The sequence below is a fragment of the Mytilus trossulus genome, chromosome 9, assembly GCF_036588685.1.
Source record: "Mytilus trossulus isolate FHL-02 chromosome 9, PNRI_Mtr1.1.1.hap1, whole genome shotgun sequence".
Classification (NCBI taxonomy): Eukaryota; Metazoa; Mollusca; class Bivalvia; order Mytilida; family Mytilidae; genus Mytilus; species Mytilus trossulus.
The window spans coordinates 35,362,314-35,388,352 of NC_086381.1; the positions used below are offsets into that span (position 1 = coordinate 35,362,314).

The 26,039-nt window shown below is 31.5% G+C and overlaps 1 protein-coding gene across 3 annotated transcripts in view; it reads left to right on the forward strand.

Moving 5' to 3' along the window:
* The window catches only part of LOC134685652 (signal peptide, CUB and EGF-like domain-containing protein 2), a 55,747-nt gene that overhangs the window by 15,054 nt on the left and 14,654 nt on the right, over positions 1-26,039 (forward strand). For 2 of the 3 annotated variants that reach the window (XM_063545604.1, XM_063545603.1), the window contains 3 exons: positions 23,332-23,451; positions 24,347-24,469; positions 25,333-25,458. In XM_063545604.1, coding sequence (XP_063401674.1) covers positions 23,332-23,451; positions 24,347-24,469; positions 25,333-25,458 — 369 coding nt within the window. Of the gene's footprint in view, positions 1-7,931; positions 8,522-23,331; positions 23,452-24,346; positions 24,470-25,332; positions 25,459-26,039 lie in introns of those variants that run through there. The other variant, XM_063545605.1, reaches the window with a different exon arrangement.

Below are 26,039 nucleotides of genomic sequence, written 5' to 3' on the forward strand. Positions count from 1 at the left end.
TATATTTGAATGACTGCTACATCTGGATACAGGCCAGTTTTAGTACGATATGAGCTTAAACACTCTAACACTTTACATCAGCATGTTTAGTCTAAACAAGCCTCTTAATTGATCTTCCGTATAATACAATTGACTTCTACTTCAAAGCGGTAAATTACTCGTCATGGTAAATGTAACTTTCTGACAATGTAAGGATTAAATGCCAAATTTCATTTTGATACTTTGTACTGCTTTTCCGTTATTCTTAAAAAGTGTGTTTGCAACCAACTGTAAACGAAATACAGTAATGGACAGTGTCGATAGTAAGGTGACAAAATACAGTAATGGACAGTGTCGGTAGTAAGGTGACAAAATACAGTAATGGACAGTGTCGATAGCAAGGTGACAAAAACACTTAGCAACACAACTTAAATATTGATAAACGAGTACATGTCCAATTATTAGAACTCACAATATTGGTGACAATAGTCAGCTTTATAGAAGCATGGCAATTTTATCCATTAAACCTTTCAAGCACACATACGGTTCAAGATATTGATACTTAAAAAGTCTGCTTACAACCATCTGTAACCGAAGTACTTTATATGATACAGTTTTTAAAATAAAACTCCATTGTACATCAGAACTAAACAATTATCTTTCTTGGCGAAGGGTTGTACTTGGTTATTATCTGCATTTCAAGCAATTGAAATAGAAAGAGAAGATCATAGCAATATCAAGAAAAAGGGCTGGTATGAAAATGAAAATTGTTTATTTGATAGTTTAGTCTTAGATCCCTGATTGTTTATTCATTTTTATTGGATTTGAACTAGCTGTTAGTAACTACGTGTACTCTCAGATCTATACTAAGGTGTCCTTTTTACTGTTGGGATGTACAAGTACACGGCCACGTCCAAAACTAGTTAATAAATCCTGTTTAAAATGAAAACAAATGCAACATAATTGTAAACTATTCTAATGTATGATTATAGCTTACATGTATGTTAGTAAATCAAAGACACTCAATGTTACGGTTTTCAACGACAGTTTAACAAAATCATTATGATTTGGTTTACCGTTATTAAGTAGAATCCATGTCACGGAGGACATCGGATATGTTTCATTTGCCGTAGCCACAATTATATCTTTGTTTTTTATGGCATCACTCAATTCGACATATCAACACAATTATACATGTCATGAAACCACATGTTGGTGAATGATTCCTTTTTTATGATGGTGAGTGAGTCGCAAGTGGTTTTTGGCAGGGTTCGTGTACTGCTTTTGTCTTTTTTAACTATTGATCATGATGTTTTTCTTCGACAAGCATGTTTTTAATTTTTATATTATATTAATAATTGTAATTTTAATCGTTTTTTAATGACTATACCGTACCATCTTTTATATTCTTTTTATTAGATTTATGTTCATAGAAGGTCTGTGTGAAAGTCATTTATCTTTATCGGAGGGGGGGGGGGGCTTATAATAACTAACTATAAAATAGGGGTTTTGCTCATGGTGATTACGTGTGAGTTGTTTATAGAAATAAGAATATGTGGTATGAGTGCCAGTAAGACAACTCTCCATCTAAGTCACAATGAGGAAAACATAAAAAAAAAATATAAGTCACAGTACGACCTTCGCTCACATCGAACAGCAAGCTATATATTAAGGTGAAACAAATCAAACAAGAAAATCAGCAGCCTTATCTATATAAAACGCGAGAAACGAGAGAAAAACTAAGGAACCACATCAGCAAACGACATCCACCGAATAACAGGATCCTGACTTAGGACGGGTGTAAAGAAGCAGCAGGTTTAAACGTTTTAACAGGCGCCAACCTTCACCCTAACCTGAAATAGCAGTGGTGCAACATTGCAACATAAAAAGAAATACTGATATCAATTGATGTGGCTTGATATCCTTTTTTTGTCTCATTGATAGTCATACCATATCTTCTTATTTTAAAAATCTGTGTTTATTTCTACATGGAGTTCATTTTGTGATGTTAATCATGATAGAAGACGTTTGTACCTAATGAAACGTAGACAACCACCCAAGCACAAACTTAAGTTTTAACGGCGTAATTATTATGATGAAGTAATAGTTTTCTTGGCTAGCATCGATTTTAAATAGATTTATATTCTTCCTTTGCTAAAGAAGCTCTTAGTTCGTGTCATAAACTCGCGATGGGAGGTTGCAATGACGGGTTTATGTTATATAAATTGCACTTTATGTGTGAATTTGATTGTTTCAAGATCATATAGAATGATTCAAATAGCACGCTGAACATAATAAACAGACAAGAAATTACATAACGCAGAATGTTGTTTCAATTTTTAGTTTTAATACAGTATACAAATAAACCACCAAAGATTTGATATTTATTAATTGGTAATGTTAAGTGCTTTTAAAGTAAATAAAATGTCTGGTCAATCTCATATTTTTTTTTCTGTTTTGATAAACTCAAAATGGCAGACACTCTTAAGTGTGATTTTCTCTTTAATATGACGACGATTCAACTAAATAAAGAAATGAGGAACTGACAAAAAACCTGACAATGTGGTTTATTAACATATCAGAAATAAATATGAGGAATGAAGCACGTCACCCTGTCAATTCACTAACATGCATGACTCACATAATAGACAAACAGTCTTCAAAAATAGCGAAATGCCTATGCTATGCACGTCAAAATATAAATCGTCTCAAGTAGCAACATGTAAAGTTTTGTTCTCTACGATGCTAACAATTTTTAGCATTCATACAGTTAAACTCCTCATCTTTATTTCCGATACCACTCATATATATATATATATATATATATGTTCGCGTGTGTCTCTCATGAAACACAGTTAATAATGTTTGCATGTCATGTTTTGGAATTTTTGTCAATTTTTCGAAATCCTCTGGTTTTATTCATTTGAATGCCTTAAAAAATAGCCCATGGACCCCCATTTTTATGTTTATAAATCTTCTCCATGTATAATTATAAGCCATTTGTAAAAGTCTTATAAAATCTTATTTATGTTTTAGTAGTACTAGTATTTGAGAACTTTAACTGGTCAATGATAAAGCTCTGAAAAATCAACTGAGCAGCGAACTTCCTTAATCACTAAATGAATGTATCAAATGGGATTTTTGAAATACTCGGTAAGTTTTTTTGACAGGTTTTTGTCGACAGTTGCCTGCGAACACCAAACGATTTTGGTGGGTTCGTGTTGCTCAATTGTTAGTTTTTTTGTGTTTTTTGTTCTAGTGTTTGTCGATGTTTTTTTAAATAGCCATGGCGTTATCAGTTTATTTTCGACTTATGAGCCCGAACTTTCTTCATAATCTGACAATATTGAACTTAATAATCGGACAATATAGGAATACACTGTAGATAGTCATGTGAACATACAGTAAATTGCTTCACAGAAAACGAATGAAAAATTGAGAGTATACAAAAACAGTCATCAAAACTTATATTAAACTTTAAGGGGAGTTTTTATACTTTTTTTTAGAATTTTTTTTGCAAATGTCTGACAATATTTGTTTACACGTGCGTACTAGTAAACACAATCAAAAAACGATCCTAAAAGTGTTAGCTCAAATCAACAGGTAAAAGTATGGTGTCGCACTCTATGGCTTTTGATGAAATCTGATTTCAAGATGTTTTCTGCTATTTTCATTAACAGATGAATGTTAATTGATCGCAAAGGTATTTGAGAATTTTCTGTTTCATTTGTCAAAATACATATCCAACTCTTCCAAGTTGATTGTATTCATTTCCGCTTGAAATAATATACAGATTAAAGTCATTACGCCATTCTATTTGAAATACTTCTGAAGATTGAAATGCTAAATATAAAACAATCAAAATGTTGTAATAAAACAAAGATACAGAATTTATTTTGATATGTTATGTGAACATTTACACAATTTATGTCTCAATTATAAACTTCGAGGCTAAAAGTTTGGAAACAAAAAACAATAAGAAAATTGAAGAAAAATAATGTCAGCTAAGACTAGACGATCGAATGAAATGTGTAAAAAAAATAATCACGTTCGCACCTAGACGCGATATTTCTTAGATCTGTCATCCGATAACCTATGATGTCGGTCTACTATTAAAGTCACAATAAAATGTGCATACCATGTTATCGCCTTTCATGGCTTATTATACGGTATGGAATTTGCTAATTGTTGAAGGCCGTACGATGACCTATAGTTGCTTACATTCATGTCATTTGGTTTTTGTGGATGGTTTTCTCTTCGATTTATTTTTATAAAGCAACCAACAAAGGAAATAGAGTGCAGTTATTATGCGAGATCAAAATCTAAAGTTTAAACTATGCTTTGTTACCTTTAATCTTAAAGAGAATTTGATAAATAATAAATCGGGAGAATAATCGGATTGTATAACGAAACGTTTCCAATACGTTTCCACATATCTGAAAGTTTTATCGGATTTTGTGATTTATAAGTACACATGTACAATTATTATAATTATGATTCTCATAAAAAAATGGCATATCTTACCAAACTTTCTCATTCAAGTTTTCAACTAAACAGGTCAAAGCTACTAGTTTGATACGACTTCTTATAAATCTGTAAATAAAACAAAATTATTAACTGCCGAAGTGTAGCATTTTTGAACTGACCAGGCGTAAAATTATCATGTGACAAATCCAATCACCCTTGTGCTGTTTTCTTTAAATAGCATAAATCGGGATTTGATACTTCAAAAGTAAGTATGTGAAAAAACATTCGGACATTTATGATTAAGTTTTACCACAGAATTAGTATACGACACAACATAATACATAAAACATGCAGTAAACGACAACAACTATTTTATAATCATGTTTGTGGTTTGTGGGCCTTAGGATGTCTTATAGGTAATTCGTCCGGGTCATCTCAGTTCACCAAAATAATGTCTGGGAATTTAACCTGCATCCGACGTAAGCTATTCACAGTATCGTGGTAATTTATTCCCAACAATTGATAAATATCGTCCCACGATTATTTAGGGTATTCTTAAGGTATTTCAATACAGAACTAACTTTAAAATGACCATGCTTAGTTTATGTACTTTAGTATATAGGTGTAAAGTAATGTTTTATCCTTTTACTTTAATTTGGGTATACTTATACTAGTTAGTGGTTATCTTTGTTTTAAATTATGGTATAATGAATAAGAATTCAACATTCAGTCCCATTTATACCCCTATGAGAATGATGTCCTATAAAATTTCCAACGATCACTTTTACAATAAGTTTAACCAACTGAACGAAAAATAATGATATACATTTTATTACAAACATTACACAAGGTTGATAAAGATTCGTCAAAGGAAAATACGTTCACGTCAACAATAAAGGTATAATAATTACGGTTGTAAAAGGCAGGACAATCCTTTTTAATATTAAATCAAAAATTTCTACTTTCTTTGATGGAGAGTTTGAAACTTTATTTGGATTAAAGTTTGACAGACGCTTTAATCGTTTTACTTTGTAGATTAAATATAATTTGAAAATTGTAGATTAAAAAAATCACCTGTGATTTTTATCGCTGCATGAGGTGCTTTGGGATAATGGTATGCAGGGATCAAATCGTCTGATAATGGTTAATATGATAAAAAAATTCTAAATAAGAACGCTTTCGCTGAAATATCCAGTACAAGATATGTACGTTGTAGAAACAAAACAAACACTTTATAAATATCATGCGTCCGAAGCGCTTTTCTGGATTTTCAGTTACGATTAAAGCCAAATATTAAAAGCGTTTCTCAAAAGTGTAAAATAAGTGGTTCATTTGCAACAATGTCTTATAATTTCTTAGCCATATCTCTAGCCATCAAATCTGTTAAATATAAGTACATAAAAAGTCATTTCGGCAAACGATTAAACATGCGTAGTAAGGAGCATGCTTACTTAGCAAAGATAAAACATCGTTATTTACCTACACTAGTTTTGCACTGTTTTAGTGAAATAGCCGGCCATTTTCCTTGTAGTCTTTCGACACCCACGAAATCAAAAAGCTGTCAAATGTTATTTGGAATCAATATCTAAGGGTCAGCATCATAAAATTCAAATTATCTTTACAATTTAACATATTTCCAAAAATCAGAATGTTATGCAGCGCTACATGTTGCTGTTGAAGAATGCATATATTGAGTATGAATGTGAAGTAAAGTAAATCTTGACACTCTAGCTGTTTCGTTTAATACTTCTTACTTATCACACTTGAAATATGACAGCAACAATCTATTCTAAAACGGACCAAGACGCACAGGAGCTGTGTAACTAGAACATGAATAGAGAATACAAAACCATCCTTTAAGTTAATATGGCCTCAGATAGTAGCAATCTTTTCTTTTTGACAAAATTCATCAAATTTGTCGGCTGAAAATTGATAACAAAGCATGTAATGAGTCAAGTCACTCAATTAAATATTTACTGCTGGGTTGATTATGCTTTTGAGAACACACATTTGTATACAAGTGGTTGTATATTAAATTGTTAAATACTTTTAACCGGCTATCCCTTGGACAGATAAGATAGGATTTGTGTTCCCGATTGTCAGTCAGTAAAAAATTGTTTCGATTGCAATAAGAACTCTGTAATTTGATGTTGTGCTACTGCTATTTTTGTTGCGTTAAACCTGCGATCATCAAGATTACTTATCATCGGAAGATAAAACAAAACACGGATAGCTGAAAAACCAAAATGTGTATAAAAAATCAAATGTTGAATAAGCAAACTCTACTAAAGAGAGTTACAACTTTATTTGTAAAGAAGAATTATGAGTTTAGAATGTATCCAATTCACATAATTTGTTACAGACAAGTAAGTATTCATTATGGTCTGTGACAACAATGTCAATCAGTTGGGGTGTTATATATACCCTCTTGATCAAACAACGTACTAGCTTCATTTTTTTTTATTAGTGTCGGTAAGCATTTCGGGCCAAAGGAGAAACTTCCATATACGTATTCTCGAAACAGCTAGTTTCACATGAAAAGTCAAGAAACAAAAACGCATCTTTACACAAAGGGTCGGAGATATTCACGCATAGGGCCCTAATCAGAAGGAATTGACGAAAAAAAATGTTTATTTATACATCAATCGGACATAATCTTTATAAAAATAGAATATGCGCAAATTGTATTAAGATTATTTTAAGATCCCAAGATTACAGAAGAGAACGACTGACTTATGTTTCTGACATTAGAGCTGTACCATAAAGGAATAAAACACATATTTTGGATAATTCATAACAGAGGCTATCGTTCACCTCTTTATGACGAAACTCAGTTTATCTTTTTCTCGGTTAGCTTTATTTGTGTAATATAATATGTATCGGTCTAATTATTGCAATGCTTATCATACGTTTCTATCAATATTAATCATAACAAATATAATCTAAATTCCATTATTTGTAATATTAAATTGACCAATACAGAATGTCTAAAAAGATAGATGTCCACTTCATCTTCTTTAATTATAAAATTACACTTAACAAAAAAATATGTGAAATTGTCAAGAAAAGTCGCATTTAAAAATTCCCCCCAAAGATTTAATAATTTTAATGGCTGACTTATAATTTTTATAATTCGATAATATTCCTGAAATAATTGGAATCATTGTGTAAACGGGAACTCTTTTGACCCGACAGATAAAATCAGTCTGATCACAAATGACTTTCATTATATTATGAGTATAGATGTCCGTTTAATATCGCTGATTAATATCTCTCATTATTTTGTCGTTTATGATTTCTTCTCGATAACTTCTTGTAATTTTGTGACTGTATATCGGATACATTTGATCAAATTATAAAGTATAATTTCAAACCATTGTGGAAAGCGCATGCTTGTGTATTGATTTTAACAACTTGTTGCTTATAGTAAATAGATATGTGTTAAGTTTATTATAATTTTCTTAACTTTAATTCATTATGACTTGCTAAATTTCGATATTCTAGACGTAACATAGAAGTTATTTGCATCAACAACCGAAGTGTAAACCGATAACTTTTTGATAATGGCAATGTAACAACATTTTGTTATTAACTTGCATTCGGTGGATAATGCACTTTTTACAGGGAAAACATTTAAATTTCACTATTTTATTAATCGTTATTCTGCTAAAGTTGTAGGTGCATAAGTTTACATCCTGTGAAACGATATTATTTGAATATAATTAAACCAAGGCATTAAAAGAAAGCGTGAAAATGGAATCTAAAAAATTTGTCATCTTAAAGAATCTGCATCGCATCACAACTAAAAAGACGTGAACTTACAATTCAATTGACATTTACGAGGGACGGAAATATGTCTTTCCTAAGGTGATATATATATACTATGATGGATTCAAAAATTACCTAATTGTGGGATAGCCAATATTAATATACTTCAAGTGTTAAAATCGATAAATTATTTTCAACATGAAATTTAATAGGACATTACTAGTTTGTGGTTGTACAGTGCTATTCCTGTTGATTATATTTGCACCGACAGCCAATGCTAAGAAAGGAAAGCGGAAAAAGTCTAAAGGTAGGCTATTTTATCTTTCCATAATTTAATAGGAAATGATATATTCTAATTCATTTAGTTAAATATGCTTTATTTTTTTTTCTTGAAGCAAAAATTAGCTTCGGGCACTAGTCGTCTGATCAATGAGTATGTGTGTGGTATTTTGGCGGGACATTTATTGTTGACTGATAGATGATTTTACTACTTTATTATTGATCAACAGTCTACCTTTATGTTTGGCTTGAATGATGTAGTTACTATCTAGGAAGTTGTGATAAGTTATATACCTAATTTTGTTGAACTGTTTTGCCCAAAAAATGAAACAAACCCTATTTAGTCTATATGATGGCTATCACGATATTCATTGAATAATTGTATCTTGGCCGCAGCACAACAGAAATCAGTATTATTGGTTAAGTTGCAATATCTTTGTCGATATATTTGCAGTTGGCTCATCCGCATTTGTTACGGTCATTCACTGGTCAAATTGATCCGTATTTACTGTGATTTCGGAGCTTAACTTCTAGTATGCGGTATGGACATTGCTCATTGTTGAAGGCCGTACGGTGACCTATAGTTGTTAATGTTTGTGTCATTTTGGTATTTTTTGGATAGTTGTCTCATTGGCAATCATACCACATCTTCTTTTATATATTAAAAACTCTCTCCTAAAAAAAACCTAATGGCAATGATATATTTCGTAAATTATACTTTAGACTTATAAAAGGAATATACTACAAATGTACTACAAAGTACGTCAAAGTGCAAATAAGAATAAAAAACGAACACATAACTATATGCTCGTAAATCATAGGATTGATCACCAAAGACTCGTCACATATAATATGACAGATTTGTACATCTATCTTGTCACATGTTTTGCATGGTGTGCACCGACGTTGAATAGATTTAAGAGAGTCGTTTTTCTTGTGTTATACATAGATATCATTGAATTAGAGATACTAATCATCTGATTACAAACAGCAAGAACTTAATTTTGAGGTACACAACTTTTCTTAAGTCTTTTGGCTTGTTGAATTATATACTTACCTAAAGCCCACCGCCGGGTGCGAGATTATTCTCTCTGCGTTGAGGACACATTGGTGGCCTTCGGCTGGTATCTACTCTTTGGTCGGAATGTTTTCTTTTTGACATATTCCCTATTTCCATTCTCAATTTTGTTGGAAATTTTGGAATAATGTTCCAAATGACCACCAAATCTAAATGTGGTATGTACAGTAGTTGTCGTTTGTTTATGTAATATATACGTGTTTCTCGTTTCTCGTTTTGTTTATATAGATTAGACCGTTGGTTTTCCCGTTTGAATGGTTTTACACTAGTAATTTTGGGGCCCTTTATAGCTTGTTGTTCGGTGTGAGCCAAGGCTCCGTGTTGAAGGCCGTACTTTAACCTATAATGGTTTAATTTTTAAATTGTTATTTGGATGGAGAGTTGTCTCATTGGCACTCACACCACATCTTCCTATATCTATTATGTCGGGCGAATTGCGACTGAATATGATTTTGATATAATACCTAAATCTACAATTTTTGTAAATTTTATATTTTTTATCAAATGACAGCCCTATAAAAATCAGTTCCTGTAGATTACAAGATTGTTTGTAAAATTTGCTTTTTTTTTCCAAACATATAATCAAATTTGATCAATTTAGAACTAAGACATCTGGTAAAAGCCTTTATATGTTTGTACTTGTTAGAAACTCGGCGCATCGTTTTTTCAACCTCACAATATACACTCATATGAAGCTGTTATACTGTAAATGAAGTTCAGTACATCTATTTGACTGATTGGTTTTTTTTTCTTATGTCCAGTGGCAAATAGTTCACTTATATTCCGAACGACTACACTACCATTAGTGGCACAAGTTGATGCCCGAGAAGGAAATATTTGAATAACCCAAACGTGTTCAACCATTGAGAAGCTGACCAAACATAAGACTTTAAAATCAGGAAAAGAAATCGAATGTACAATAAAATCAATAGGAATATCTGTAATAGGGGAAGACCTAGACGAAGGGCGTCAAATTTGGCCTGCCACTAGAACAAGGGTAATTTGGATGGGAACATAAATTCTGGCAATAGACACCTTCGGACCCCTCAAGCAGTCGTTGCAAATATTCTTTACTTAAACGTGGTTGCGTACTTGTACATCCCGCAAAATCAAACAGAATCCCACTTTGGCAAGTGTTTATTTGCTGGACAGAAGAAGACCAAAGGGACATATAACCCAGTCAAGCTGGCATAAATATAGTACATATTGAAGAAATATTTGAAAATAGTCCTTTAGATAAACAAACATTCTGAGAGTATTGCATGGCAATACAGAGTCCCCTACTGGATAAAAATGTATTGCACTGGATCAAATCAAGTTAATCAACTCATTTGAAACCTGATATATTTTAGATATGAATAGAAGATGTGGGTAAACATGTAAGAGAAACAACCAAACAACATGAGTTAAATCAATCATTTATCAAGTTTCTTTCCATAGTTTATAACCTTTGAGTTTTCTTTCCGTTATTGTGAGCATTTTTATCATGTTCTTGTCTAGTCTTGATGTTTGATAAGGGTTTTGTCTTCAATCCTATCGGTTTTCATCAATTCAGTATAAGATGTTGTCATTCAATTGTATGTATCTTTTACAAAATGTGTGGACTCAGTAGATTAAGAGTACTTGGGTATATATTGTGAGTTTGTGTGATTGCTTGTTCATTGTTAAACAGATGATCACCCTTTTTGTTTCGCTTTTTCTTTCATTTGTTTGTTCTTTATTTTTGTCAAGCAACCACTGGACTCTGTCCGTCCGTCCGAAAAAAAATCTTAAAAGTTCTTGTGATCTTTGATATGGAATGATTTAATATTTGGATCTGCAGTTCAGTTATGTTGAGTAAGACCGTGGATTTTTAAAGCTTCTTTTAAAATAACTAAAAGCCACTGTTCCACACTCATGAGTGTGCTTTTAGGTTCTAACAATATATGGAGTTAATTCCATTGCTTTAGGATGATATTGATATTTTTTTAACCCTGGAAGATTCATATTTCCCAAAGGCATCGACCGGATTTTTGCTCTCTCGAAATAAAATAGATATTGCTGAATATCAAATGTGAGTTTACTGCATAACACCAAATTGCTGAAAGGTGATTGAAGTTTATAACCGAAAGACTGATAAATTCAAATCCAGTTTGTTTTTGGAACTTTCATGATTTTGACTCTGTGAATGAAGTAAACACAGGGGGAAACTGTTCACATAACCGTAATATGTTCACATTCCGTGTAAAGAGAAAACACATACGTTTGATTTTAAAGAGAAAAAAAAACAGTTGAAAATTCACACACGTGCTTTGGTTGTTGGTCAGTCAACAACCTTGAATTATATATTTGTTATTTCACATCTTCAGTGACCATTTAGCAGTTGATGTTAAAGTTATTTGATTCTAAACGAACGTATATACGTATTATTCAAGAAAGAAAGTAAATATCGTGTTTAATGTGCATCACATTTTTTCATTGATGTTAACTTATAAAATATAGTATAAAAGTCCACTATAAAAAAGTTGTTATTTAGCAGTAAAACCACATGGAAATCTGTTGTAACAACTGTTTTATTTGAAAAATATAATAAACCTTTTTATCATAAAATATTTGCAAAGTAGAAAAGTCATAATATAAATGTATATTACACTGTACAAAGATTCTTTGAAGATATTACAAATACTTGTTATATAATATATCACTAGTATGACAATAAACTTAAAAGAGAAACAACATAAACAAATTACCATACTTGTTTCGCCAACGGGTTGTAAAACAAAAATAAATCTTGATTTTCTTCGATTTTATGGGTGGTCTTTTTCTTTTTGAAAAATTTAGAAAAAACGTGCAGACATTTTATTTCGATGAGATAATTGACGTTCCTCTTAACTTGAAGTTGTTAAACACATTCACAGGCTATTATTATATATACCAGTTACTTCAAGTTCTTCCCTTAGGATTGGTAATATTTATTTACATTGTAAAGAATTCCATAAAAAAGTACATTCGAGAAGATGCTATAGGTTGATGTATTCACATGAAATTCCCCGACAACTCGATAGATATCCATCGTTTCCCCGACAACTCGATAGATATCCATCGTTCCCCGACAACTCGATAGATATCCACCGTTTCCCCGACAACTCTATATATATCCATTGTTTTTCCGATAACTCGATAGATATTCATCGTTTCCCCGACAACTCGATAGATATTCACCGTTTCCCCGACAACTCGATAGATATTCACCGTTTCCCCGATAACTCGATAGATATCCATCGTTTCCCCGACAACTCGATAGATATCCATCGTTCCCAGACAACTCGATAGATATCCATCGTTTCATCAGATATGTATATAGATATAGGAAGATGTGGTGTGAGTGCCAATGTGACAACTCTCCATCCAAATAACAATTTAAAAAAAAAGTAAACCATTATAGGTCAATGTACGGCCTTCAACACGGAGCCTTGGCTCACACCGAACAACAAGCTATAAAGTGTCCCAAAACTACTAGACTGAATGTAAAACCATTCAAACGGGAAAACCAACGGTCTAATCTATATAAAAAAAAACGAGAAACGAGAAACACGTATAAATTACATAAACAAACGACAACTGCTGTACATCATATTCCTGACTTAGGACAGGTGCAAACATTTGCAGCGGGATTAAATGTTTTAATGGATCCAAACCTTCTCCCTTTTTCTGAAACAATAGCATAATATCTAGATGTCATAGAATTGTTTCCGTGTTTGTATTTCATCAGTGTTATTATATCACAAGTCTTGAAACTGTATCTATAATACTAAAATTACGAGGTCCAATTTGTCAGCCGTCATCACGTAAAAACGACGAATCAAAGAATTCAACTTTATATATGACTAATATAGTACAAATGTGTAGATTAAAAATTACACCACTCCAGGCCCTTTTGTTTTCCACGTAATTAATATTGCCAATAATTAAGAAGTTCCGGGTCGAGTCCGATACCGATACCAATAGTATATTCATCTGTTACCTATTACCTTATCTATACGTTCTGCATTTGACAGGCGCACCACCAAACGGTGTATTCAGGATATGCTATATACACGGGTCATAATCACAGGGTTGACACTACTAAATTGTCAAATGGTTACCTATTGTAGTATTTTAATCATTAAGACTTTATAAGATAACAATACGAATACTAAAAATAAGGCGTATAGGTACAGTTTTCAATTTGTTAGCGGGCATGACGTAAAACAGCGAATCAAAGAATTCAACTTTATTTATAACTAATATAGGACAATACTGTTGATTAAAAGAATACTCCATCCCAGGACCTTTTGTTTTCCAAATAATTAATATAACCAATAATTGATAAGTTCCAGTTAGACGGGTTCAAACAGAAAGATTTGAAAGCAGAGACAACTGTGATAACTATCTTATAATCGGCATGACTTTATCAGATGACAATACTAATACAAAAATAAGTCTTGCGCATAGTTATATACTTTAATTCAGTCACGGACCCGCGATATCATGATATCACGGGTGTGTTCTAGTATCTACATATATATATAGTATTCATAAAAAAACACCTTTTCTATCATCTCGTCTACATAAAGATTGCTTGATTTTTTTTTGAACGTCCATTGGCAAATAAATAATTGTACAAACAAATGTAATAGTAGGTCTTGAAAAGTATCAGTCGATGTTAATTAACTCTGGAAAATTTGGACTAGCACTGGAACATGAGGGTATGTTGGTTAGGCAATGTTATTTTGCATTGCAACAAACCACCAACACCAACCACTAAAACTGAAGTAAGGCCTATATATTTTAGTGTTTTTTTGTCCAAAACCTATTTTGTTCTCTTTGTTATGTTCGAGTAACGACATTTTAAATTCATTTTCTGATCCACGTTTTACATACTAGTCATTGGTTTCGATAACTTTGACTTACATTACATTAAAAAAGAAAATTTGTTTTCTGAAATGAAGAATTCGGGTACATGTTACTATCTGTATTCAGTATTTCATAAAGTATTGTTGCAAAAGAGAGATTTTATTAATTGTTAATTAACAATATGAGTTAACATAGGAAATTAGTAATTTGTAAACAGTAACGAGGCACCAAGAACAACTTAAAACATAACAGAGTCATCTGTATTGAGGTTTCATTTTTTGACTGCCATAGGTTTCAAAACATGATGGTTTGACCAAAATTGTGAGTGTATTTCTAGCACGTAGGTTTTATTACAACCATACGACAAAAATCTTAATACATTTACGTTATTTATGCGTCTATACAATGCACCAAGCTCAAAATCGTCCAAAACAAGTTCTCTACATAAAAATAATTAAGAAAGAATAACATACATTTATGATGAGATACATGATTTAGGCCAGACACTTTCATAGCTGACTATATCTTAGTGGACTTCGGCTGTTTTCTGCTCTATGGTCGGGTTGTTGTCTCTTTGACATATCCCCCATTCTTAATTTTATATGGTATGGTTTTTTATACATTGTTGAGTGTCGAACAGAGACCTATAGTTGCCTACATATACATTTGCACTCTGGCAAATAATGGTCTTATTTGCAATTATAAATAAAACCTCTTCTTAATTTTGAACTGTAAGTATTTCATCCGTTGTATCTTACAGACTTGCAAATGGACCATATATATATATACTCCTTGCTATTGGTTAGTGTTTTGTTTTGCGGTGTGTGTCATTGTTAACATTTCTAACCCCTCTTTCAAAAAAAATCTGCCAAGTTCCAATACTGGACCAGCAATTTTTATTATGTTTGTCTCCTTGATGTCTACATGTGTAGCATGATTTGTTCAGTGTTTAGACCTATTTACTGTATATTGGATCATTTATATTCTTGTTTAAATAAACGTTAAATATTTCAAAGCACATCAATACACATAAGGATGAGGGTTGAAACTTTCTTTGCGAAAACAGAGACCGTAGATTTTAGCAATCATGGGTCACCACACAGTCTTCAATAATAAGCAGGCTATAAAAGGCCCCCATATGACAAAATTTTAAACACTTAAAACTAGAAAACCAACAGTCCGATTCATTTATTTACAAAGAAACAAACGAAAATGAAAATGATATTCAAAAACAAACGACAACCACTTGAGTTGGGACATAATGCGTAAAAAATATGTGTGGGAGTCAACCTTCACCTGACATGGGACAGTGGTGTAACAACACAAAGATGAGAATAAATTATATATATCTTATTAATGATAATGCTGATTTTCTTTTTGAAAGATTGAATAAACATCATTATCATATACTTACTAGACTAAATAACTTATGAATTTTACTGTATGATAATAGCATTAAATGAACGTAAATTCCATATTTTTCGAATTGATGCTTAGCGGGCTGATATGAAAAGTTTATCACATGCTTCGATTGTTATCACATGCCTTTCCGTAACGTTATCGCATGACATTCCGGTGATACTCGGCAAATTCCGGAAAATACACCACAATGCTACGTTTTCAATGAAAAACATTACAATTAGTAGTGTACAAAACAATTATTTGGATACTGGAAAGTATATTGTGTATAAAAAAAAAAACCAAAAAAAAAAAACCAACAACAAACAGACAAACAAACAAAACATGCGGCTCTTGGGCTGATATTGAACCTAAGGCTAATAATACATGCGATATGAAAAATGCCATGTAATAATCTGATATTGAATTTTTAAGGAAAATAGTTTTACATTTAATTCACCAAAAAATCTTATTGGAATGTTCCCAGGTTTAAACAAAAGTGTTTGATGTACAAATAAACTCGTCATATGTACCAGGATTACATTTTATAATTACGCCAGACGCGCGTTTCGTCTCCAAAAGACTCATCATTGACGCTCGAATTAAAAAATGTTTAAAGTGCCAAATAAAGTACGAAGTTGAAGAGCATTGAGGACCAAAAATTCCTATTTTTTTTTGGCCAAATACAGCTAAAAATGAAAAGCTAAATGATTTTTTAATTACATTCTTTGACATCGTTTTATATTTTTTTTAAGTATATACGTACTACGTTGATACCTTGGAGGAATTTGAATAACCAACAACATGCATTCAGTCAGAAACATTGTGTACTGAATTTAGCTAAACCAATTTAACCACAATTGACGTAAAAATATATAACCGTATGATTCATGATTTTATCGTATAATGATAATATCAAAAATTGGGCATAAAATATTTATAAAATATTATATTAGTAGTTAAATGATAAATTAAACTTGAATGCACCTTAAAAATTGCATAATATAACAATAAGACAACATTAATTTGAATGCTCTACCTACAGGAAGAGGGCAATGTATCACTTTCATTTGCGTTCATTACATTCATATTTGAGTTGCTACTATATAGGTGGTCGTTTTAATATTCAATTTAAGATTTCATTTACTACATAAGTGATTTATTGTGTGATATCCGAGGATAATTTAACATACATATTAGATTGATTTTCAGAATTGTTACTTTACAAGGCAATTCGTACTCAGTTCTACATATCTGAATGATGACTTTTATTTAATTTCTATTAATTAATAAGTTTTTTTTTTTATCTTGCTTGTGAATTTTATCGTTTTCATTAAGTAAAAAATCAGCAAGCATGTTGTTATATATTGCTAGTATATAGTTACTTAGTAATTATTTTGCATCGAGTAATCGCCATACTCAGATGTTAATAGTGAAACAGGAAATGCTCACCATTTCGGAGCAGTTAAGTTCAGTTTTTGGTGGAATTATCTTAGTTAAAAACGGCACTAGCTACGTGATATATACAAAGTTTAAAATATGGTTTTGTTTGGTCCAACCATTAACGAAAATGAAATAATGATATAATAACTCGCTATAAGCAGCCAGTATGGTTCAACTTCGTCAAAAATAAAATAAGAAACATCGATAATGAATTATTCACTTGCAAGTGAATAATTACACCTAATTCATTCCGTATCCATGTGACCTTCAATTTGATCCTTAGCTAGAGATGGATTACGCCTAGTTTATGCGTGTTCAGATATGAAAGGGAATAGAATGTCAACATTGAAAGTGAAACAAAGGAAACCAATTTAATTGACTTATTTGATCTACAAAAACTCTTTCTTTAACAGGTTAAAACGATGATTTACAAATATTTTTGGTCTTTTATATGAAATTAAACAGACCTAGAAAAATCCAATGTACGAGTTCGCTATCTATTCACATCTATATTAATGTTTTATCGCTTAAATGACAATCGGCAGTCTTATGATGCCAACTCAATAGTCTAAAAATGAAATACCTACGAAACGATGGTACATATTATCAAGCTCATGCCTTGTTAATTATTATTTTTTCACTTTTTTCATTTTTTTATAATTTGAAAATACGTTATAGTATGTTATAAATTAGATATGAGAATCGGTGAATACGAATTTGACAGCCAATCTCCCTAAAATATATAGAAGTATTTTATTAAATCGTTTTCCAACTGGCCATGTTGTTAACTTTTTATATGGATTTATAGGACTTGATTGTCCAATTGGTATCGTCTTGCTCTATCTTATCGGGTGTGTTCATTTATTCTTAATCTTAATTGAATAGGATTGACAATTTCACTGACTAAGGTCGGCGGTCATCTCTGGGCAGTAATCTTCCTCTTTCTCCAACAAGATGTGATTCTATGATAAACGGAATGATTTCATTTTACCCATTTCTTAGAAGTAACATACTTTCTGACTCTCCGTAGAGCGTTAACATATTGAAAACACTTCTCAAACAATATATATATTTTCACATTACACGGACTCCATTCACTGGAGTATTCTCCTTACATAAGTTCTGCTTCAAGGGTTATGAAGAAGAGCAACTAAACTCGACACTTTAAATAAGTTCAGTAAATCACAAGCCCAGTAGTCAGCACTTTTTTGTGCTGACATGAACTATCATTGATATTATTATATTTATAAATTAACTGTTTACAAAATTTAAGATTTTTTGAAATAATAAGGCTTTTCTACCTCAGGCATAGATTACATTAGCTGTATTTGGCAATACTTTTAGGAATTTTGGATCTCAGTGCTCTTCAACTTTGTACTTTATTTGGCTTTTTTAAACTTCGTTGGATTCGAGCGTCACTGATGAGTCTTTTGAAGACGAAACGCGCGTCTGGCGTATATATAAAATTTAGTCCTGGTATCTATGATGAGTTTATTTTCTTTTGTTAGCTGGCGCGATATGATGTGTTTGTGTCTCTATTCAATATACTTTCGCAGTCTATATATATTCCTAAGATACCAGAAGAGTAGCCTGATTGTGTTTCATCCTCTTTTGTGACATTCTGACTAAGTATGGAGTCGCATAGTTGGTGAGATGAGCTGGACGAGACGCTTACCCAGTCATTCATTCCGATTTGTTTTGGAGTTTTTAAGAGTTTTGTAAATCTTGAATTGTACATTCTGAATAGATTTACGAGACTTGGATATCGGTAGACTACTTACTCTATCGAATCACACAGATTTTAATTAATGAGATGCTTGAAATCTTCCACGATTTATTGGTGTATACCCTTATTCAGAATTTTAATTGCAATTTATTCGTACTTTGTTTCAACTATAATAGATATTTTTTCTATATATATATCATTTTATTCTGGTATCACCTAAGTTGGACAAAGGTATACAGAAAAACTCATTAGTTTACATTACATTGCATATATGTTCATTTGTTGAGGGAGCATTAAATATGAGTTTTTTTACAACGGTATGATCAGTATAGCCGAACGATTAACACCAGAGAGAATCCAGTTTGTCATTTATAATTCTAATAAATTGGCACAATTTTCGAAGTTTAGATTTCTGTTTTTGGTTTATAATAGCATTTAATTTTAAAACATTACAGTTCGTTAGGTATTTCTTGTCAATTAGTAGTGTTCTATCTGTCAAGAGACTGCTGCATTCTATTACATTTTGGTATTCGTCACCTATAGCAACTCTGCACAACGGACACTTTCGCTGTTCTCGGGGAATGTTTTGCCATCTACCATTTTCAATCGGCAGTTTATGGTTCAGTGTCCTAAACCGCGACATTGTTTTTACATCTTTATCATCAAGTACGTTAAGGTAGTGGTCGAAATTGTGTGATGTCTTGTATAGGCGATAATGCAGGGCTTTAGGCGAATCGTTTACCTTTCCTGACCATCACTGTGTAAACTGATATTCTAGTCTTTGTTTAATTATCGATTTAATGTTAGGTGATGTGTTTGGAATGACCATAAGTAAGAGAATCCACAATTGTCTAGAATACTTTTTTTGTCTAACGATCGCGATCGAAATGTTGTTTCTTGTGCTAACTTGAAAAGGTATCTAAACATTACAGCAGCGAGCTTACAGTTAAGATACAATTCTAGTTTTTATATCTATTTCTAGGGGATACCGACCCATTTCTCCATAAATGAAGTCGTTTTGAGAATATGGCTTAAGATGTAAAAGTAGCTTAAAAAATTTAGTTTGAACTCTTTCTAGTAAATCTATGTTTTCGTAACCCCATATTATAGGTTTTACCAGTAAGTCAAATAAATCTACGTGGCATTTAACGGATAAATTGTGAATTCTTTCCTTCCTTAAAAGTTCGTACATTGCACTTATTGCTTTGTCCTTTAGATGTTGTTTTCATTGTTTAAAGCTGCCTGTTTTGCTGAAAATAATTCCTAAGTAGTTAAAGTGTTTTACAGTTTCAATATGATGATTGTTGAATCGGAAAAGTGGAGTGTTTGTCGTTCTTTCTTTTGAAAAAAATAAGATCTTAGTTTTAGCAACATTTATTCGCATCTTCCAGGTTTCGCAATTCTTTTTAAATTTGTTAAGTGCATGTTGCAGTTGGTCAGGTGATTCTGCAGTGTCATCTGCGTAGAGAATTATGAATAATTTCGTTAAAGTTCCAAGTTTTTCTTCTATATCTTTACTTATTGTGTTCATACCTAAAACATTTTCCAAGATGAGATAGTCTTCTAGGTCATTCAAGTATAAAGAAAATAAAAACGGTGACGGATTCTATAGTATGACATTTGTGGGGAAGACATTACTCCTACCGGTATACCATTCCATCACCACGGAGTTATACGAGATTGTATTTGGTTAGGCTGATTAGTATTTAGGTTTCAATTTGACTTTTGATTGTCTTTTTAAAAATCGTTTCTTTCTGTTATTGTGTCTATTCTTCTAAGACTCTTGGTATCTGGTATTTTTTGTTTGTTTGATAAAGTTTTTTGTTTGTATTTCCTGGTATTTTACCAAATCAAATTACAGGTTCAGCTTTATTTGCATTTGTGTTCAGAATCGATAATTTTATTTTTATATTAAAAAAAAAAACAAAAAAAAAAACATGCATTTTCACTAAAAAATCCCCTTTTTAGTTTCAATGGTAAATGTCCAGTAAACATTTGTTGATACACACCTACATTGCAACAAATAAAAATAGAGAAAATCGGAAAAATAAAAAAATCATACGATATTGAATAAATTCCAAGAATCTGAGATTTTCATGTTAGTCTGCCACACGTAAGCTGCTGAACATGGGCTTTACATATTTAATTCATGTATGGAAGACTCATGATTTACTAATCACATGACTGAAACATTCTTGGCAAACATAATTCATGTTACTTCACCGTTAAAGTACATACAACACTTAACCACAGTTATCTGTGATTATAACTTTTGAGTTCTGTGGGATATGAAAGCAAAAGTCTTAAGTTATATGAACAGGGCGAGATCGTGTTGTGAGGGGTATTATTTATACATATTATTCAAATATGTAAGACTTTCATGTTAAGATTACAGAAAAATTCTGCTCTCTTGCGTACGATGTATTTGTAGGTCAATCACAGATTACTGTGGTTAAGTGTTGTATGTACTTTTACGATGAAGTAACATGAATTATGTAGCTCCTACGGGGCGCCGAATGGGACTCTTGTGGTTTTGTACTCAAAATTCAATTTTGTGCGGACAAAAGTGACTTTTGTTCAACAAAAATGAGTTCAGTTTAACAAAATTTGTATCATACTACAAATTTGAAATTTTGTCATACAAAATTATCTATCAGCGGACAAAAGTCACTTTTGTCATGACAAAATTCATTTTTGTTACACAGACTTGACTTTTGTTACCTAATTTGAAAATTGAGCGACAAAAGTCAATTTTGTATTTAAATTAGTTTAGTTTGGTTTCTGTGAACTAATTTGCATACAAAATCGACTTTTGTTACACAAAATTGACTTTTGTTACACAAAATTGACTTTTGTTACACAAAATTGACTTTTGTTACACAAAATTGACTTTTGTTACACAAAATTGACTTTTGTTACACGAAATTGACTTTTGTTACACAAAATTGACTTTTGTTACATAAAATTAACAAAATTGAATTAAATTGAATTTTGTCTCAACAAAATTGATTTTTGTCTCACGAAAGTCAATTTTGTCTCACGAAAGTCAATTTTGTCTCATAAAAGTCAATTTTGTTGTTACAAAATTGAATTTTGTCATCCCAAAAATGAAATGTGTCGTCACAAAATTGACTTTTGTCTCAACAAAATTGACAAAATTGACTTTTGTCTCAACAAAATTGACAAAATTGACTTTTGTCTCAACAAAATTGACAAAATTGACTTTTGTATCAACAAAATTAACAAAATTGACTTTTGTCTCAACAAAATTTACAAAATTGACTTTTGTCTCAACAAAATTAACAAAATTGACTTTTGTCTCAACAAAAATGACAAAAATTGAATTTTGTCTCAACAAAAATGACAAAATTGAATTTTGTTTCACAAAAGTCAATTTTGTCTCACAAAAGTCAATTTTGTCTCACAAAAGTTAATTTTGTTTCACAAAATTGAATCTTACCGTACACAATTGACTTTTGTGATTTCTCAACAAAAATGACAAAATTGAATTTTGTTTCACAAAAGTCAATTTTGTCTCACAAAAGTCAATTTTGTCTCACAAAAGTTAATTTTGTTACACAAAATTGAATCTTACCGTACACAATTGACTTTTGTGATTTAATTTCCATATCAGGTAACAAAAGTCAATTTTGTATGCAAATATGTTTATATTTGCAAACCTTTAAGACAAAATTGACTTTTGTCATGACAAATATGAATTTTGTCTACAAAAATGAATTTTGTCATGACAAAAATGAATTTTGTCTACACAAATGAATTTTGTCTACACAAATGAATTTTGTCATCACAAAATTGAAGTTTTCACAAAACAAGTCTGTAGCACATAGTTTTGTAAGACAAAAATGATTTTGTTATGACAGAATTGAATTTTGTACAAAACCACAAGAGTCCCATTCGGCGCCCCGTAGCTCCTCATAGACTTTGTAAAACGTCACCAGTTTCTGAGTAGGAAGTTGATGAACCAGGGTTATGTCAAAGAACGTCTCGTCATTTATCTATATAAAAGTTCACACGTAGGTACCAAGACCTTCTTGATAAATATCCCGTTTTAGCTTCAATAAGTCAGGAATATGATAGTTGTAATCCATTTGTTTGATATGTTTTAGTATTTGATTTTGCCACTTCAGTAGGGCCTTTCCTGTTTGAATACTCCTTGAAGTTCGGTATTTTTATGATTTTAACTTTCCCCCTTATTTTGACGAATATGTGTGAATCTAACATTCACAAATATGTGTCTGGCACTAATATTAGAACCTTATGTGTTTCTAATTTATTCTATTTTTGTTTTATTCTACAGAGGATGCATGCAAAAAAGGAACTCATGACTGCCACAAAGATGCCATATGTATTAGTACTAGAAAAAGTTATACTTGTAAATGTAATCCAGGTTATTATGATGACAAAAAAGTTTGTAAAGGTAAGAATTGTGTCAAATTATCATTATAACTAACCACCATTCCAGTTAAAAAGTAGTGGAATCAAGCACTCGAAGGCAGTTTACGGCCTTTATCAATATACAAGTCCAACAACAACTGTATAGTCGGCTGTATATGTCTATCCCATATTCATGTATTCGGTTTTGATGTTATATTTGTTATTCTTGTGGTGTATTGTCTGTTGCTTGGTCCGTTTCTGTGTGCTGTTGCGTTTCGATGTTGTGTCGTTGTTCTCCTCTTATATTTAATGCGTTTCCCTCAGTTTTGGTTTGTTGCCCCGATTTTGTTTTTTGTCCATGGATTTATGAGATTTGAACAGCGGTATACGACTGTTGCCTTTATTTAGGTCCCATCATTAAAAGCGAAATAATTCAAACGAGAATTATAACAACATGATTGATAGCAAAACTATTTTAGAAAACAAATATGACAGACACGAACAACTGTAATACAGTATCATGACATTGGACAGGCATATACATAAATCCAAGTATACATATTTCTCCATATAACTTCTACGTTATTTGCTTTTGATCTTACCGACTGATAATTTCCTTTCTCAGCACAGTAAAGTGATATGAAAAATATCGCTAGAAACTCACCTGCTGTTGTCAATAAAATAAACAACGTCGTCAAAGGTAAAATAGCAATAAACAGATTAACATTGGTCATCTCAATACGATGCCGTACCGGCTGAATCGAGAAAATCATTCTCGTTGAGATGACAAACGATAATCTATAAATAACAAAAACATCTAACTTTGTTTACTTTGACCATTAAATGACAGCATATACATTCGTAAATACTATTTAAAGGAATTTTGTTTATCAGTTCATATATTCATAATTCAAACTATCTACATGTAAATTTTTTAGACAGAGACGAATGCAATTATGATAATGGAGGCTGTGTTCATTTTTGTCATAATACTCCAGGAAATTACACGTGCAGTTGCAAACCAGGTTTCATTCTCGACAAAGATGGCCAGAATTGTATAGGTGAGTTGTAAAACAAGACCAATAGTTAGAGTGCCCCAAACAAAGATTGCAATTGGTATTCATTTTCTATCTATTTGGATTTAAATTGAAAATAAGTATACATGATACATTATAATGAATTATATAACAAGTATAGACATTTTTGTAAATTTCATTTTTAGAATGTTTGGCTCTGCAAAAACTAAAAATTTTAAGATGTCATCTATCAAAGTTGATGTCAAATTGTTAAAAAGTCGAAAATTCAGTTGAACAAAAGTTAAGTAAGAAATACTATCTTAATCAAAAATGAATGTCTGTCAAAATATGGAATAAAAACTTTGCAATATGCACGAAATTTTCATTAAGAGTAGAATACTAATTTGAATACCTTTCACATCCTTTACTGTGAGCAAGCATGTAAACCGATACGTCTATCTCCCTTTCACTTGATCGTTGTATGTTTTTGGTCTTTTCAGTTATATCAGTTGTTTAATGTTTATTCTAGATTAAGAATTTTAAATATTTTGACCTCGAACAATACTGAAAAGACATTAGTTAATTATAATATGTGCACGTGGTACAGTGTAACTGATTAATCAAAGCATATTACAAAATTGTTTTCTAGTTAAATTGTATCTATTATTTATAAAATTTACTGGCTTTGGCAGATACTTTCTTAAATGTTGTATACAAAAGTATTCAGTTGCAGATTAGCTACTTAAGACTTATTTACGACACACGAATGCAACTTTAATTAGCTGCATTTTTCTGCTAATTTCACAAATTATGTTTTGCATTACTTGCACTTAAGTATCTGTTAAAAGATAAATTGTTGTTACAAACTTTCGTTTACTTATTTAATTCATCTGTCTGTTACGTTTTAGATGAGAATGAATGCTTTACGGCCAAAGGTGGATGTCAGCACCAGTGTGTAAACAGCATGGGAAGTTATGAGTGTAGATGTAATGCTGGCTACTCCTTATCTCCAGCAGATACCAAATCTTGCCAATGTGAGTTCATTTGCATAACACGTTTCCGCATTTCTTTTCCATTGATAATTGATTTTGTTAAAAAGAGTTGAAAAATTTAAAACAAACAAACCCGTTGGTCAGTAGAATGCAAGATAATATGTAGTTGTTACAAATGTATTTATTGTTTTTGAGAATAACATGAAAATCAGGACATTTTTTTATCATTGCTAACATGTCTTGAAGCAGCAATAATATATGTATTGTGATGTCATGAAAAGTAGCATTGACATCCTTAACGATAGACAAAACATAGCTGATATAATAAGTACATCATGGTGTTACAACCCTTAATAAAGCTAACTAAAAAAGCCACTACTCGACTAATGAAATCCATTTTCTATACAGCCTAATTGTTCGAGGTGGTTAACGAGAATTTGCAGATCTAATACTGTTGCCTTTAGTGTACAGACCTGTCTAACACTTATCAATATATTTTCTTATCTGAAATTGAGCCCACCAATATTAAAAGATATGCAAAATGTACTACAGGAAATTTTTATGTATCTCTGATTGTGTTTTTGGCAAAAACAAACCCAATAGAATATATAGAAACTATAAAC